General features: G+C 38.9%; 1 protein-coding gene across 2 annotated transcripts in view; it reads right to left on the bottom strand.

Annotated features, from left to right (window-relative positions):
- Window positions 1–10,073: 10,073 nt before the first annotated feature.
- TOX3 (TOX high mobility group box family member 3) overlaps window positions 10,074–18,011 on the bottom strand; it is a 74,587-nt gene continuing 66,649 nt past the window's right edge. For both annotated transcript variants that reach the window (XM_021555056.3, XM_021555055.3), the window contains exons 4-7: window positions 16,560–16,829; window positions 15,037–15,264; window positions 13,634–13,714; window positions 10,074–11,941 (exon numbers count right to left, since the gene is read on the bottom strand). In XM_021555056.3, coding sequence (XP_021410731.1) covers window positions 11,204–11,941; window positions 13,634–13,714; window positions 15,037–15,264; window positions 16,560–16,829 — 1,317 coding nt within the window. In that variant the 3' untranslated portion in view covers window positions 10,074–11,203. The remainder of the gene's footprint in view (window positions 11,942–13,633; window positions 13,715–15,036; window positions 15,265–16,559; window positions 16,830–18,011) is intronic.

Here is an 18,011-nt window from a genome sequence, read left to right on the forward strand (position 1 = left end):
AGGAAATCCAGGAGGATGTTTTAAAGAAACAGCTGCAGTTACCAACATTTAAACATCTCAGATTTTAGTTAATCACCAAGAATAATAGTGACCTGGTTCAGCTTTTCATGAAGCCACCTATTTATTCTGCTGCTTCAGTTTTAACAAAAAACCTGTGTAACAAATTTTTCTTCTTACTCCACTTTTATAGAGCAAAATCCTTAACAGAACGAAAACACAAAATAAAATTAAAACATCAAATATAAACACAAAATAAAATTAAAAACAAAACTTGGGAAGCCTCCTTATTTCTATTTTCAAGGTCTGGAGAAAGAAGACATGGATTATGAGCAGTTATAGGTTCTTCTACTGTTCCTAAATCTTAATGATGTTTTCTAGTCTGCAACATACTTCATAAGGAGCTTAATTTTGATATTAAGAGCCATTGAATCCAAGGAGAAGAAGGCAAAGTGTAAGAATGCTGGTAACCAGAAATGGTCTCTTGGCAGGCCACAGGTATCATTAGCTTATCTCCCGGCTGACAGAGGCCATTTACACTTGTGGGAGATTTAGAATGGTTTGATTTACCTGGCCTTTTTGTGTTTATTTTTCTGTTGTTTAATTCTTCTGTAATTAAAATGCATGAAATTTAAACAGATTTTTACCTCTGAACGTGTGCTGAATCAGTACAGTCAGACTGTCAGTGGGCCTGCAGATAGATGCACAGCGAGGGCTGGATACAACCAGGTCAGCCCCCAGGGACTTCAGCCAACACCCAATCCCAATCCCAATCCCAATCCCAATCCCAGCCCCCATCACAAAATCAACCAGGTGAATGTCTCTGTGGGATGCTGCACTTCCCACCCACCAAACTCCTCTGCCAGGGAACTCCTGGAACTGCTTCTTTTTGTGAGCATTTCCAGTCATTGCACCAGGCCCATCTTTCTCCTCAGTGCTTTGATTCCAGTCATTTTTCAGTGGTGTCCAGAGGTCAGAAACAGATCAGTGCCATGTTACAATATCTACCATCCCAAGAACAGCAGGGATTTTGTAACTCTATCCTTGACCCCAAGATGCTGCAATTTAAACAGCCTCATGTCAGAAACAGAAAAAACATTAAACAAGCATGCAGAACAACAGGCTGGAAATCATCCCTCCTGCCCTTTCCTTCTCCCCAGGGTTTTAATTTTGCACAGGATTTTTTGCACATGCATTAAAATAATTCTTTCCCTAAATTAGTTTTGATTGTAGCTCAGGATTGTCCAGTGTAGGTGTTTGAAGGCAAAAGAATCACAGCATCATAGAATCATAGAATGGTATGGGTTGGAAGGGACCTTAAAGATATCTCATCCAGCTCCAGTCTTGCTGCCACGGGCAGGGACACAAAGACTACACTGGTCAAAACCCCATCTGACCTTGAAACTCCCATGGATGGAGGATCCATAATTCTGATTTCCTCATGCCTGGTGCAGCCAGCAAAGTGCCCTTGATCCTCAGCAAGGCCTGCATGAGCCCACAGAGCCCCATATCACAGGGATGAGCCCCATATCATATCCCTTTTGTCTCAGGGATTTTCTGGGAGGATCCTGAAAGTCCCTTTACCATTTGCACTGGGGGGCTGAGCCTGGCTGGCTGTGGAGAACAAGCAGCAGAGACTAATGACACGGCCTCGAGTCTGCATAAAAACCACAGTCCTGAACCAGTGGCAACAAGCAGAAAGCAACATTTGCCCTCAAGAACAAGGCTTGGACAGTGCCTGTATGTGCACTGTGCCCTGCAGGGGCTCTGCAAACCTGTCATGTTATTCCCAGTTGCCTGTTATGAGCAACAAATACAATTCTGGAGGAATTTTTTGCTACACATGAAAGCTCATACAATTTGTAATTTTGAGAGTGTTGTCTTTGGGGTTTTTTGTGGTTTTGTGTTTTGTGGGGATTTTGGTTTTGGTTTTTTGGAGGTGTTGTTTTGTTTTGTTATTTTGTTTTGTTGTTTTTGGTTTTTTTTTCTGATACTCTCAACGTGAATGCTATTTTATTTCTTCATTGTAAGATTCTTTGACTTATTCAACTTTTATTTTCCTGTGCTGTCTATGAAATGCTTCTTGTTGGCTGAACCAGATTATGCTGATACAGAGTGCTTATGTACCCTTGCATTTCCTTGGCTCTCAGATATTGACTGGAGATCTGTGTAATTAAAACCATTAAAACCATGCTTCCCCACATGAATGCCTATTTGGAGTCTCTGTCCTGAGTAGGTCAGCAACTGCTCCTTGTTAGGGTTTCTTAAGGGTGTAAATTGTCCCAGAATACATAGTATATGTAGTTTGTCTCAATTTATGTAAATTACCAATTCTCTTGTCATCTCCTTTTCTTTTATTCTGTTTCATGCCTTTAGCAGCAGAGGTCTTGTGCAGTGCCCACCTCCCACCTGGAAGCACCTGAAATTACCCTGCTTGGGAGCCAGGCTCCCACAAGGATTGTGTAACTTTTCAAAGAGGTGACCTTCCTCCACTGCTCAGGTTTCTGCTTCTCAGTCCATCTGTTTGGTCCTCTTGTGCTCCTGGCTCCCTTGGAATGGCCCTGGAGAACTGAGTTACCACCCAAGATAAAAAAAGATAAGACCAACAGTCTTACCGATGTGGATGGAAAGGATTTGAAATCACCTTTACCACTTTTGTATTTTAACCAAAACTCCTGTTCAGTTAGGAACACTACAATCATTTTGCATTTTTTGCAAATAAGGTACCTCATACTGGCAATAGCTTTTACAAGTACAGTTGCACTGTAGTTCTATAAAATAAAGAGTAATGCAAAACTTACACTTTCCAATTACACAATAGGAATTGTGATTTTTTTTTTTTAATCTCTGGCCTTTTTTATGGCTATTTCTAACCCTGAGCTTGTGCACACTATATAAACACCATCTGTAGAGAATGTAAGACAACTTCTACTTCTGCTGAGTCACAAATGTATAAAAGTGCATCATGAACTTTTCAGTGAGCATCCAGTTAAACAACTATTATCTGTACCTTCTAAATTACATGGTTTCAGCAACTTACCTTTTGGACTCACACTCCTGCTTTATTGCATCCAAGCTTACAGACCTCCTGTTCTTTCTGTTTATTGCCAGAACATTTATGCATATGCCCCAAATCCCTACAGCACCTCCATCCCAACCTCCCTGGGCTCCATCCGGCACGTGCACCGCACATCCTGCCCCAGCCCCTCCATGTGCAGCCTGATTATGCACCAGCAGTTGACACAGAGCAGTGGTTTCCAAATTCTTGCTGTGAAAAGCTTTTGAGGTGTTTCAGTAGAAGGCTGCTGGTTGTGAATACCAAAGCAGGGGCTTTCCCCTGTGCAGAGGCCCCTTCTTAAGTATAAAGTACAAACAATGAAAATGAAAAGCAATAAAAAAAGAAAGATCTGGGCTTTGAATGCTTCTTAGGGTCAGGCACTAAACCCTCTTTTGACAGCTACACAACCCACACTTGTTCTCCTCAAGAGAATTTGACCTCAAGTAAGGAATTGAACAAAGTGCATATTTTGTCTACAGTGGACAAATACGTTGTTCTAAAGCAACAAACTGCAGATAAAATATACAGATAACTATAGGGGAAAGAACCCCACACGCCCTAAAATGAAACCTCACTATAATTTATGCACATTAAAAAAAAAGTATTTTTTATTTCATTGACTTTGTATTGTATGGCAGAAGGTTATTAAAGCATTATATTTCTCCTCTGTTATTGATTAACCAAAGTCAAATAACATTATCATTTTGCTTAATGCATTTAAAGCACAAATATTTTCCCAGATGCTCTGCACAGGCACTTTGCAGATTTCAGTGGAAGTTGTTTACATGCTGAAACACTGAGCCTGGATAGAAACACTTTGCTGTGATAGCAACACACACACAACAGTTTTCATTTTCTCAATTCAGAAGGAAAATTGCTGTTCCTCCCCCTCCTTCAAATTCCCTTTCTCCAAGAAATATTCCTACGTCATTGGAAAAAATTACAAGCATGCTCATAATGACTGCATTTCCCTGTCCATTTTCAGCTAAGCCCTGGTCCAAAGTATCCTGAAATCACTGGGGTTATTTTTACAGGCTTCATGGGCTCTTATTTAGCCCTGAGTACGCCACGAAGCTCCTGTTAATTGTCCATAGTTCAGTGCTCAGTGGTGCTGCTGCCAATGGGCCCCACCAGCACCAGAGGAGCTCTGGCCCCACCAGAGGCTGCAGCTGCAGCCCCGATGGCCACGGGGACAACAGGGTGCAGGGGCTGCTCTGCTCCCTTTAAAATTCTCTGTTATACCTTGCTTTGACTTCTAACACCAAAGTGACCTGAAATGAGATGAACATGGAGCCCGTGCTGCACCCACGTCCTGCTGTGCTGGAGGCACTGGGACCGGCACCCATTCCCTGTTGTGCAGCTGAACGGGCAGGGATGCAGAATTGTGCAGCAGTTCTTCTTTTTTTTTTTTTTTTTTTTTTTTTTTTTTTTTTTTTTTTTTTTTCTGATCAGCATCTTTGAATCTTTGAAAATGGAAAGAAAGAATTAGAGCAAACTCCACCTTCAGTTTAAAGCTAAGTACAGCTACAGGAAACATCAACAGAAATGAATGTGAAAGTATCATTATTTTTGGTCAAGGATGTTTAATTTGTCCAAGGCTCCTAGCAAGTTCTGGTCATTTTCTGAAGTGAAAGATAACTTCATCTGCCTTGGGTTAAAGGAAAATAGGAAAAAAAAAAGAGATTGCCCAGCTTTTACAGAAACACAAGTATCTAAACTGACACTCAGAATTACATGTATTTCACCACAGGCTCAAGATTTGCTGTAATGTACTTGTCTACTGTAATTGACCAAAACTCTTATAGATTTATCTGCCACCATTCTATAAGGGAGAAAGTCTGTTTACACAAGGATAATAATTATCAATAGCTTCATCTATATTCTGTCAATGTCAAGGCATGCTAAGTAGTAACCAAATCCTTTGACAGTCCATGCAGCAAAGCAGCTAACATGTTAACCCCAAAATCCCCAAATGCATGCCTAGATTTATGTATATTTTAGACATTTGCCACATACAATTATGTGCACCCATCTGGACATCTCTTTAGTAAAACAAATATGTATTGTGTATGTGCACAATCTATTAATCTCCTTGTGACCCACAGGAATAGGAGGAACATGAAGGGTGGCTGAAAGACGAGAAGTTCTTCAGGACAAGCTTTCCACAGGTGGTGAGCAGATAGGAGCAGGGTGCAAGATTTTATTTTTTTATTTTATATATATATGTAAACATGCACACCAGGGCAGCAGTGATAATCCCCTGATCAACAGTCAATACAGCAGAATTTTCCAAAGTGAGTTCTGATTTCCAGACAATGAATATTCTTCACTTCCAAAATTAGGAAGAGGAAAGTAAGAAATGGTACAGCTACTTACTCTGTATTTTAATGGTCAATTCTTATGATTCCTGGAATATCAAAACCAATTCCAAGATTAAGTACCTTTAACTACCAGCAAGAAAATTGTAACACAGGGGGTTTATTATGTATGTACTTGACCTACTGCTTATTATTATGTGCTAATGCAATGTATATGTTTGTTATCAGTACAGTATGGGCTGTAGCACTAAAATAAACCAGCCTGCAGTAAATACACCCTTTAGGTTTCAAAATATTGCCAGCAGGTACCCTGGCACTTTGTTTGCCTGCATTTACTTCTCTGTTTAGTAAATACAAATATTTGGTTAAGGCATCTGCTCAGTCAAGAGTTGTGACTGCTGATCCAGGTAGAAGTTTTCAGATCTGTGCACAGTAGAATTCCTTCTAAATGACTGCAGATACAATTCACCATCAAGTAGGTAATTCTTTACACATTTATGATGATTCAGTCATTGAACCAGCACTAAGGTCATATACCTGTACTTGAAAATGAGATTCATGACTTGTTTTAAATAGAATTTAATAAAACAAAATGCAGAAAATGTAAGATTACTTTTAGGTTCTGATTATTATTATAAATACTTGGATCTGTTCGGAAAACAAATACAGTGTTTTGCACTTAGACCCCTGACCTATGAAAGCACTTGAGCAACTGTGTAACAGAGCACATGAGTACTCACTTCAATGAAATTACTATCTTTATACATGAATTATCAGCTCATTTTAAATTATTTTCTGGATCAAAGCCTCTCTTTTACAATTAGAGCAGAAGAGTTACAGTGATGTAGCAACTCCAGTTTGGAGAAAAATAACAGATCAAAGGTAACTGCATCATAAAGATATTCCTGGAGAGAAATGAGAAAAAATGATATCTGGAAGAAGTATCCATATAACTGCAAGACAAGTATAATTTTCTGTTCAACATTTTTTACCTAGAAGATTAAAAGAAATTTAATTTCAAACCTCCTAAGAAAACTCTCCATTGCTTTGGTTTGTTTAGGGGCCAAGGATGTTAATGCTCCAAGAACTTGGACAAAACCCACTATGTAAAATACCACTTCTGGTTTTTAACTGAGATAAACAGAATGCATTCTAAATCTCCAGTGCAGGCTATTGAAGTGTCACAGCAGCTCATTCAAAGCAATACATTCACTTCTCAAAGATTTTCGTATTATAATCGAAAATTCTCTCCCTCCGATGCACCTGAGAAGCATTAACTTCTTGGTGACTTTAAGAACCAAATCCTTTAATACAAACCTAGCTTTTCCCACAGGCACTTGAAAATATTTAGCATTTTTTCAGTTGGATGCAATTTTCATAATAAAGTAGCTCACTTGGCTACCTGACACCACAGACAAAGACGCCGAGTGAGCAGCTCCTGCCAACTTAGAGCATGATCACAACCCTCAGTCACATATTAAGTAGGCTTTGAAACATCCAGTTGCTGTAACAATGCAAGTAATTTATGTATTATACATTACTGTTATATATTTTTTCATTATTCACAACATATGTATTTTCTTCTGTCACGTCCAGGCACAAGTCTTTCATACCCCATGTCTTTCATTCAACCTTAACAAAGCATACAATAGTTTTTATATTTATGTAACATTTAAATTTCACCTCTCTGACCAGTTTTAGGTTACCAAAGAAGCCCTTTGCTATTATTCTGAATGGCACTGGCCCATCCCTATGGATGCTGCTCCCTACATTTGTTTAAATTTCACTGGCAAACCTCATAGAAATGTGTCGGAATGACATATATTTTTCTGTGACAAAATACTCAGCCCCTGTCTCTATCAACTCAGAAATGTTCATAGTTAACTGTATTTCTGGCAGTTTCAAGGGTACAATTGTAAAACTTCAGTATATTTTGTCAAATCAAACTCTGCAATGATCCTGGTTTACTTCCATCCACTTAGCCTATTAATGCAGGCTAATACTGCATGTTCTTGTGGCAGCAAACCCTAAAGTGTACCAGGAGACTCCAGTGATAGATTACATGTACATGCTGTGTCATATCCAATTAACTCAAATTGACTGTGTACTGCATTATGCTGTTAGTGCATGGAAGATCAATAAATATGGAGAAAATCCAACGAGGCGCTCTCCATTCCCATCCAATTCTAGTAGGTCTGAGACAGATCATGCTCCTATGATGTGTGTGCTGCTGCTGAAGAGGGCAGGTGGTGCATAGACACCATTCAAACTTGGCCTATTCAATCTAAACTCCTCTAACTCGCCATTCATGCATAGCAAAACACCATCTGGTCCTATTTTGCCTCCAGCAATCACAGCTGACCAAAAACGATAATAACAGCTGTTGCAAAACAAAAGCCAAACAAAGGGGGGAGGGAAAGGTTAGAATGCAGTCCAGTGCTGCAAAATACTCCATGAAGTGAGAAATGAAAAAGGAGCCATTCAAATAGGAATCCCCATTGAAAAGAGTCAGTGCAAGACTTGTGGTTAAACTTGAGATATTTAATCCATCTGTCCTGCAAACCACAATGGTCAGGTGATAAAATAAAATTGAGATTATGTTGCACAGAGGTATTTAAAGGCTTTGTTCTCCAAGTTAGAAACTAATGACCCTGTGTCAGCTAAAAATTAAACCTCCTTATGTTCTTTCATCATGTGTCAACCTGGGTTAATGTGAAAGTAGAATGTGGTTAACTGAGGTGATAAAGCATCTGAAACCTTGGGAAAAGAAGGGAGCAGTTAAATGCTTGTAAATACTATGAAGAAAAACATTCTTAAAAACCACACACAACACTGAAGCCATACAGATTATTGCATTTTTCTTGTATAAATTGCATATCAAGCGATTTAAACTAACAGTTTTATTTATGACCTATGATAGCACAGTTATTCACTCAGATTTAGGGAACATGAACACAAACTTGCACAGTTTGAAACACAAGATGTTCTGCAATATGCTATTGTGGGTAATGCAAAATATAATTTTGTGGCAAGCAGAGGGATGATCCAGTTTTTCAAGACTCAAATTTTGATATTTAAAATGTACAGTCCTGCTTGATGATTAATTTTCTTTTTTTTTTTTTTTTTCAGCTGCAGTAATTAAAACTATTTTTCCTGGAATTGAACATCAGTAGTTCAGCAGCTCTTAATCAAATGTGATAAAACCCAGGATTTATGAAACCATTTAATGAGTGTAATAACACCTGCTTCTCGCTGCAAATAGTTGAAAACAGACTTCAGTTGTAATTAACTCTTATCACTTGTGACATTTTTCCAACGATACTTCATAGGTCTTCAAAATGACAATTACAGAACTAATACACAATTACTGTCACATGCAGTTTAGCAATTATTTCTGAAGACATTTGTCTAAAGGTTTCAAAAACGACTATAAAATGGTTTCCTTTGCTACGTAACATTGGTTAAAACCGACACACACAAAATCTCTCCCAACCAGCCTCTGTCATGCCATTTCTAATGCAGACAGGCTTCCTTGCACTTGGAATAAACACCTTCCATCCCAGGCATTATTAGATATCATGCTAAGGCTATTAGGAGCATGGGTAGCTGTCAACTAACACCTATTATGAAAAGCTTCAGTTTATATATGATTTTTTTTCTGCTCCAAGAAATCTATAAATTTATAATTAGAATCTCTTGCTGTTCAATATTTGTACATAATAAGCAGAGTACCTGAGGATGATGAAATATTGAAAGCTGAATTCATTATGAAGAAATTCACACGGTGTAGCACCTCTTCCCTCAAGTCTGGCTGCAACTTTCTGGGGATCTGTATTCCATTATTTTTGGGTTGTACTCTGAGCATGGTAGCCATGCCTCAAACAGGATTAGGATTCTGCTCAGGGCTGACACTTGCTGGTTTTAATTTTCATTTTATCATAAGCAGTTTAAGATTGTTGCCAGTGGTAATTTGCAATTTTTATCAAGACCTCTTCATTATAGCTTCTGACAGGACAGATGCTGTAATTAATCATGCCAGACAACTGGGGATAGTGGTCAAACTGCACTCGCAGCACAGATACTGCAGGAGAAGAGAAACAAGAAAATAGAGGGTCTCTCCTTTCTGTTCAGAGCAAAAATATATGAACAGCACTAATAACCTGACAACACACTGGATGTTAATGCTTCCAAAGTCTTCATGTGAAAGACCTGCCCCCTCCATCCTCCCCACTCCATCACGTTGTACCTTAACGAGAAAATAAAAGTCAGCCAGCTCAGGACTGGCCCAAGGGAAGAGCCAAGGCTTACAGGGGGAAGCCCACAGCAGTAACTGCGTTTACATCTGGAACTCTCAGATACAAAGAAAGAATTTGTGCTGATTTCCTTTTCTGAAGATTACAGCTGAGAGACAGGTTCACTTCCCTGCTCCTGCAGATCACCAGCACAGGGCAGCAGGGCTGCTCTGTGACTCCAGCACTTGCTTTCTCCCTCTCAAGTCACAGACACCTCACAGAAGTTGCCCACAACTCTTCAGCAGAGCATCTTGGAGGGTACAAGGGCTGAGTGCTTGCTCTGTTCCCACTGGTACCTGTTCACCCAGAATGTCTGATAAAAATCCAAAGGAGTTTTAAAAAGTCCAAGAAAGCATTTGCAGAAGGAAACCTTTCTGGTTTCTCTATCAAAGACTTACAGCTCGTCAGTTTTACTGAAATGTGTTTATTCTATAGCAAGATAAAAGCATTTATTTTAGATAAGCAAAATACAAACAACTTAATTGCTGCTATCATAACTCATAAAAAAGTATAAAACAGCATAAAAACACAATAAGCAATGTAGCAATTAATAATTCATGTTACCAGTGTTTACATTAAAGCCTCATTTATGAAAACTTTACAACACATGATATGAAAACTTACAACTTTTAAAGAAAATATTTACATTGATTATTCGGTTGTGGAGTTTCATTTAAATATTCTACTGGTTTTACAGCGTATTAATAACTTGCATTTCTCATCTTAGCTTTCTGTAATAACAGTTTTATTTAAGTGCATTTCCCTTTTAAAAATACAGTGTATTAAATCTGAAACTCATCACTGCGACACAGAATATAATATTCACATTTGTTCTGTAATTGGAATTAAAGTAAGAGGGTAAATGTCAATATATATTTTCTTGCAAACTATGGCAGGTTTATTTGGACAAATGAAGTGAAAAGTTGGGTCAAACATTTACGTCCAGTTACTTGCTATTGTTTTTCTGAAGACATGTAGGAGAATAAAAGAAAAAAAAATAAGAGCTTTGGCAAAAATCTGTGATTTACTCTATTTTTTCATGACAAAAAATGCCATCAACTAACTCATGTCATACAAGTATGATTGTATGAAATCCAATCATAATTTTACAGGTAGTTACAACTGTGCTTTAAGGGCTTCATGAGTTCACACTGCCTTGAAGTGCATTACTCACTTTTAGAGAAAGAAGGGCTATAGCATATAACTCTGAAAGGCCATTTTGCAGTCATAAGGTCCAGGTATTTATTAGGCCAGTTGATTCACATATTGTAGGTAAAGCTTAAATAAATTAAAAAGGCATCACATGAAAAAGAGAACAGCATTTTTTCTTTTAAACAAAATGATTTATAGTCAGCTAAAAGATGATACACAGCTACATTGTAGTTCTTTATTGCCTATCTAATAGACACTTTAGAGGATCATTTGATCTGTTATGCATCCCTGCATAACTACCATCAACAATTTACAGTTTTCAGCCAAATATGGTTTACCCCTACCCCCTCCATCAACACAAAGCCATGTTGCAAGATCGTTTATCTTCAGAAAATACTGACCTGCGACAATACTTGAGTCTGTGTCTGAGATTGTATTTGTGACTGGTGCTGCTGAGGTGCTGGCTGAGGGCTCCCAATGGCAGGGATGGGAGAAGTGATCTGCGGGGCTCCCGGGGAATGCTGCTGAGGAGAAGGCTGGGACTGGTGTTGCATATGCTGCATTTGCTGCTGCTGCATTTGCTGAAGCTGTATGTGCTGCAGTTGCTGTTGCATCTGCTGTTGATTAATCTGCTGCTGGAGATGCTGCTGCTGCTGCAAATGTTGCTGCATGTGGTGCTGAAAATGCTGCTGCTGCATTTGCTGCTGTATTTGCTGATGCATTTGATGCTGATGTAGTTGCTGCTGTTGCATCTGCTGCATCTGTTGCTGCTGGAGCTGCTGCATCTGGTGCTGCTGGCTTTGCATGGAGGGGCTGACTTGAGACGAAGACGGCGCTGCCACCATGTTTGTGCCCATGGAGCTTATCAGCGGAGCTGCAATGTTTGTCGGCATGGTCGGGGCAACGGTAACAGAAGCTACAATCTGATTCACTGGCAGTCTCATGGTCAAGGGTTTTGGAGCAATTGCTCTGGAAAGGGGCTGTTGAAGAGTTGGGGGAGATGCCGATACCGTCGCGTGTTGAGAAAGAGAGCTATTCAGAATGAGGGAGGAAGACAAATTTGTGGATGCCAGTGTTTGCTGAACAGAACGAATTGTCTGGGCCTCAGCAGATTCTGCAGCAGCCTGTGTTTGGAAGAGAAATTAATTGTCTTTTCAACAGAAAAAAACATTGTTACTGTTTACACGGTAATAAAAGTAACGGCTACTCAGAGACCTTTGCCATCTTGTGTTTTCTATCAGAGGAGATCAATCTGCAGTCTGAAAACAATCACTGATCAGCAATACATTGCATCTGCCTCCCTGTATGGTACCTCCAGGTCTTACTTGGACAAAATCTAGCTTGTGCCCTTGATCAACACCAGAAAGTCACAGATGTCACATACATTTTGTCACTGAAAAAGCTAGAACAGGCCCAACACATTCACATGTTTTTAAAAAAACCCTGCTTTTTGGGAGTCAGCAGCACACACACTCCCCACCCCATGAGTTATCAACCAAAGAGCAATTAACTGACACTCTTTAGACCTTTACCTGAGCATGTAATAAACTGTGCTGCACAAGTTTCTATCCCATCCCTACCCTGAGCAACCATCTCATTTTCATGTGAAAAAGCTACAGCAAGGATGTCTTAATTTAGAGGAGATGAGATACAATGACTTTGAGTGTCATTTCCACCTGCAATCTACCCAGAAGTTACTTGGCAGTCCTGGTCCCATGGATTTGGAGAAAAAATATGATTCCTGATGGTTTTGAAAAGGGAACTTAAGATTCACAAAATAATATTCCTCAAAGGTATTTAGAAATCCTGCTGATCTTGCACTTAGCATTGTGACACTAAAGGCTTTCAGAATATTATCTAAGTCCCAGAGGCAGCAGAAAAACACAGCTTCTTAACACGAGAAGAAATCTTCCAGCTTTCAAAAACATGTCTATAATTTCTGATGTTGTATTTTTAATAATTAATTAAGATACACAGCAACTTTCCATACGATTTACTAATGTTCTGCAGTTGTACATTCAAATAAATATTCTCAGGAGCTAAGACATCATGACCCTCTTGCTTTCTTGTGATTGAATATATTTTTGTAATTGATCTTTATAAAATATCATCAGATAAATAACCACCTTGGTAATGTTTTACCCATATTTTAGATGTCTATAGCACATTTCCATTTATGATATTCAGATGCAACAGAACTACAACCTGCATAGTGCTGCTGTCTAGAAAGGTAACTTCTCAACTAAGACAGCAGAGCTTTGTTTTCTTCAAAGGTTTTATTTTAACTCAGGATCCATTAAAATACTCCTTGTGGCTCACTGCCAGCTAGTCTGTTTTTTAGCACTCTCCAAATTCAGAGCCACCATGCATTTCTTTCCCCTCACCTGCAAGAATACTTGAGCTTTGTCACACAACAACTGCTCTCCAACTCCACGCAAAGCAAGCCTGTCCTTTGAGAAGCATCACTTGAGGAAAAACAAACCTCTGCAAACAGCTCGCAAATATTAATGTCAAAAGGTCAGTATATTTTTCATGACTGAATTTTATTTTTGTGGTGAAGTGTATTACTTTGCCTCTGCAGTTCAAGGAAGATGTACAATTACAAAGATGTTTTCTGGTAATCATTAGTATGCCAGTAGAGAGATGAAATTATTTTTGCAGAGACTAAGCAGGGTTCAAGCAGCAGCACAACATCTTGTAGAGCTGTATTACAGAAATCCTAGGATTCTACTTCTACTGTGCATAACATCCCCCCCTTGCCCCAAATATTTCAATATCACTGGTAAAAGCTCGCTTGCATTACATCGACGGCTTACCTTAGAAACAAGGCTTGCTCTGTAGGCAGCAAGTGCCTTTAGGTATTCTTTTTTGGCAGCTTCAGTTTTTCTTTTATATACCTATTAAAAGAGACCACAATTTCACCAAATTAAACTATAAGGATGTTCTTGCCAGAATGCTCTCAAAATCACTTGCACGGAAACAAAAACCATAGAGCAAAACCCCTGAAAACACTGTACTGTTAGATGTGCTTTTTCTTCCTTTAAAGTTCCAAATATTCTTGCAGGTGGTTACAGGCTTTCAGGCCTACTTGCAGGACTTGTAAGTACTGTTTATGTTGATTATAATATAAACAGGAATAACAAAAGGCTGCTATTTGACATGAGCCTGAGCAGCCAACTGATTGAAAAGACTACCTATGCACTCTTTTCTTGCCCGGAAAACAGTGTTTTATTGATTCCAAGTAGCAGGGATGTTAGAAAATTGGCTATTACAAATGCCAAAATGTATAGCAGTAGTCTAGAATAGCAAAATATGCCTGTGCATTTTTTTTTTTCAAAACAAATATTTGAACTACATATAAAAAAATCTGTACACCTTTAAAAAAAAGTGGATCAAAGAGCTTGGACTTGCCCCAAAACCCAGCATGAGAGAATCCCATTGAGATAAAAAAGAACATTTAGGAAAAAATTACTAAATCTGTATTTTTAATCATGAGTAAATTCAAAGTTCACCTTTAGATCATGTTCATTATCATCAGACTAAAAGCTCCTAAATGTATTTCAGTAACAAGTACCATTAATCTCTTGCCAAAAGGTGGGAATCTATTTTCCCATACAAGCTTCTATTAACTGTTACTGGGAACAAAGAAAGGGTATTTTTTAACCCCCTTCAATCCATGTGCAGCAGTTCCATGTGTATAGAAGAAGAATAACCCTCAAGGAAGTACAAGACTCATCACTCTGTACCCAGTGGAAGTTGGAGATAGCATTTCCCACACAACATTGTAATGAGACTCAGAGGATTGGCTTCAAAGGTTAGAAATCAACACGCTTTGTAACAAATTCATAAGGCAGATCAAAGGAAATGGTAAATATGCTGTACCTTCCTCTTTTCTAACTTATTAATAGGAAACAAGGGCTTTGAAATAGGAATCATCAAAAGATGGTTTTAAGAGGACTCTAGGACACTATAACCTGAGCTCTTTTACAAACTGTCCTTTAAAATTTAAAGACAAATACAGTAATTTAACACTACCTCTTGGCTCTTACCAAAAAATAATTCTTATATGCCAGGTCTTCAGCAAGTTCAAAACTCAGTTTAGCTCTACAGAGGTGGAGTTCTACATCAGCAATTAGTATGGTCCACTCAGAGAAGAGGTAGGAGGATTTTTTTTTACAAGGATTAATATACTCTTGTGAGACAACCTGCATCAATTTACCTGTTTTTGTTCTTCTCCTAAACTGTCCCACATAGATGCCACTATTTTTGAAACATCTCCAAATGTAGCATTTGGGTTCTGTCCTTTAATTGCAGCTTGTGTATCCCTGAAGAAAAGGGCATATGCTGAGACTGGCTTTTGTGGCTCATTGGGGTCTTTCTTTTTCTTCTTCTTTGGGGTCTTGGGCTTCTTGCCAGAATCTGGGGCAGCTCTTTTCTCCCCAGTAGCCTAAGGAACAGTAAATGAAATAAATTAGATTAATTGCAAAAAAATATTTACAGTCAGTCGTAATATTATATGCATAAAGCTATTATGTAGGCAACACTTAGGAGAGTCCTGTTATGCAGGCTCTTCTCTCTAGTCTCAGCATAATCTCATTGGATCTACTGGAACTAAATGCATGAGTGGTTACTACTCATTTTAAGCATGGCTCTGAGAGTCACAGCTTACAAGCTTGACCTGAAAAAGGACACCCTAATGCTAATTTGTATTAAAAAAATATTAAGATTTAGTTCATAGCATATTTTGAAGAGGCCATTGATATTTTTCTATTAAGATACAATCTTAGCAGTTGAGACTCAAAAGGCAAAACCTTGGAGGCATTTCCCAATTCCCAGGCTTAGACTGGCAACTTAGACATGGGCCAGGGGTTAGAAATCCCACTCTTCAGGCAAAAAGCAGCAGCAGCACTTGGCAGCACGTGCCCACTTGCAGGAGCACTGGCTGTGCCCCCCAGGCCCCCAGGGCAGGGCAGGTGCCCGTGGGGGAGCACTGGGAGCTCTGGCCAGGCACCAAAGCCCCCTCTTCCCTCCAGGATGGGGATCTCAGCAGCTCTGCCCCCTGTGTGTGCCTCATGCCCTGGACCCTCTTTTGTTGAACTATGCACAGATTATTGCAACAAGGAGATCAAGTGGCTTTAATATGATATGTAATATGATATATATCTCTATGATAGTAATTTACTCTGATATTTTGAGGATCCTGTACAATGAGCTTTCCACATGTATAACTTCCATCAGCTTAATGAGAAAACCTTTAGTGGAACAGTCTTAAATTAGGCTTTTACATATACAGCTATAACAACATTTGTTCTTCATTTGGTCAATATTTTTTCCTTTTATAAGATATTTATTTAAAGGATGATATAAGTTAACTAAACTTTCAGTTCAATCAAAGCTTATTTTACTTCTCTCTAAACACATCTATGTTTTACATGACTCCAGAGAATACCAAAATGACAAAACTGTCCAAGAATGATGCCTGAAGAGATTGAACAGATCTGAAAACCTGAGTCAGTTTAGACCAAAAGAAATATATACGTTATTATGTAGGTTCATTATTATGCAGGCAGTATGGAAACTTCTTAAGTAAAGAAGGTAATCAGCAAATTAATCATATTCTACTTTACTGTAACATTTGTATTTTAAATGGCCACACTGCAGCTGAGCTGATACTGGCACATCCGTGAAAACGCAGCGTGTGGATGTGTGAGGCTGCTCGCTGCAGCACATGGAATAACTTACTCTGTTTGATTCATCTGCATCTTCTTCATTGATGGAGCTAGATGGGGAGGGAGTGGCTGATTTACTTGCAGGAGGGGAGGGAGAAGTGTGTGGCAAATTAGTGCCTCCTAAATTTAGCCCCAGCTGCGCGCTCAGCTGAGACTGGTTAATGGTGGTGAGCTGAGATGGAGGCATAATTCCCGAATGAGCAGCATCAGTCATGTGGACAATAGATCTCATAATCAGAGAGTGATCCTGGCGGTACTGGGAAACTTGGGTGTGACTCTGATCCTAAAAGAGATGGAAATATTGGTTAGATATTAGCAGTTACCATACAGCAGTAGCAGGTGAAGTTATTTTCACAGGCTTACAGAAGCAACACTGTCAACATGCAGTTTTCTTCCTTCCATTTTAATGAATTAAATATATTTTTAAGAAATTAAGTGCAGCAACAATTACTATAATTTCCCCAGACTTCACTTTTCCCCTGACTGGAGCTGCTAATTTTGCTCTTTGACTAAGAATCCCATTTCTTTATTTTTAAACATTTCTTCTCTTGAGGTAGTGAGAGATACCCGCATAAACAATAGGGAAACAGGATGACTGAGGATTCAGGAAAACATTGCAAATGAGGAGACACAAACTGTAGTCAGAAAGTAAACAAAATTGAGGTGGGATGAGGGGATACGTATATATAGAGAAAAGCATCTTCCTTTACTGAGTTTCAATTATTCTTGGCCATCACAAGTAACAGCAGTAGGTATGAACCAGTCCTCTCTGGGTGGGATTTTAAAGCTGTTTTAAATACAGAACACTGCCCTGCCTGTCTGGAGTGCATTCACTGCAGCATGCTGGAGAACCAGTCCAGTAATCCTAAACACTCCTAAGGTCCTTCTTGGCAAGTACCACATCAAACTGCACATTTTTATCTTTAATCCAACAATCAAACATGTGGAAGTAGCAATCGATGTACAAATCACCGACTTTATTTTCTTGTACTCCACGTCTCAGAAACACAAGCGCCTGCATGGTTTGGTTTCTACTGTATCTTGAGGGCACAAACTCTGTCTCCTACATCTGCACAACATTTACCACATTTGTAAATAAAAAGAAGCAAGACCCTGAAGGTAAAGTCAGCTGCAATCTGCCTATGAAAACTTTTTTTTTGACCACACACAGATCAATACACAATGAAGGAACATGTAAACAGAAAATAAGATTTTTTAAGAAGTTAACAAGATAATAAATAGCTCACAAATTGATTCAGCAACCTGATTAATCTACAGTCATTGTTTGAACAGCCAGAAACATGAGAAATAAATTAGATTTTGAAAACTCTTTCATTATTAATAAGCCACATTGCAATTAGTAGCAGGTGCAATGATCCTTAATGAAATGACAGAGAACAAAACAGCAATTGTGAGAGCCCACTGGACTTCCACAGCAGAGTCTGACCTTCCTGGTACTCTCTTA

This window comes from Lonchura striata, chromosome 13 (assembly GCF_046129695.1).
Source record: "Lonchura striata isolate bLonStr1 chromosome 13, bLonStr1.mat, whole genome shotgun sequence".
In the NCBI taxonomy this organism is placed as follows: Eukaryota; Metazoa; Chordata; class Aves; order Passeriformes; family Estrildidae; genus Lonchura; species Lonchura striata.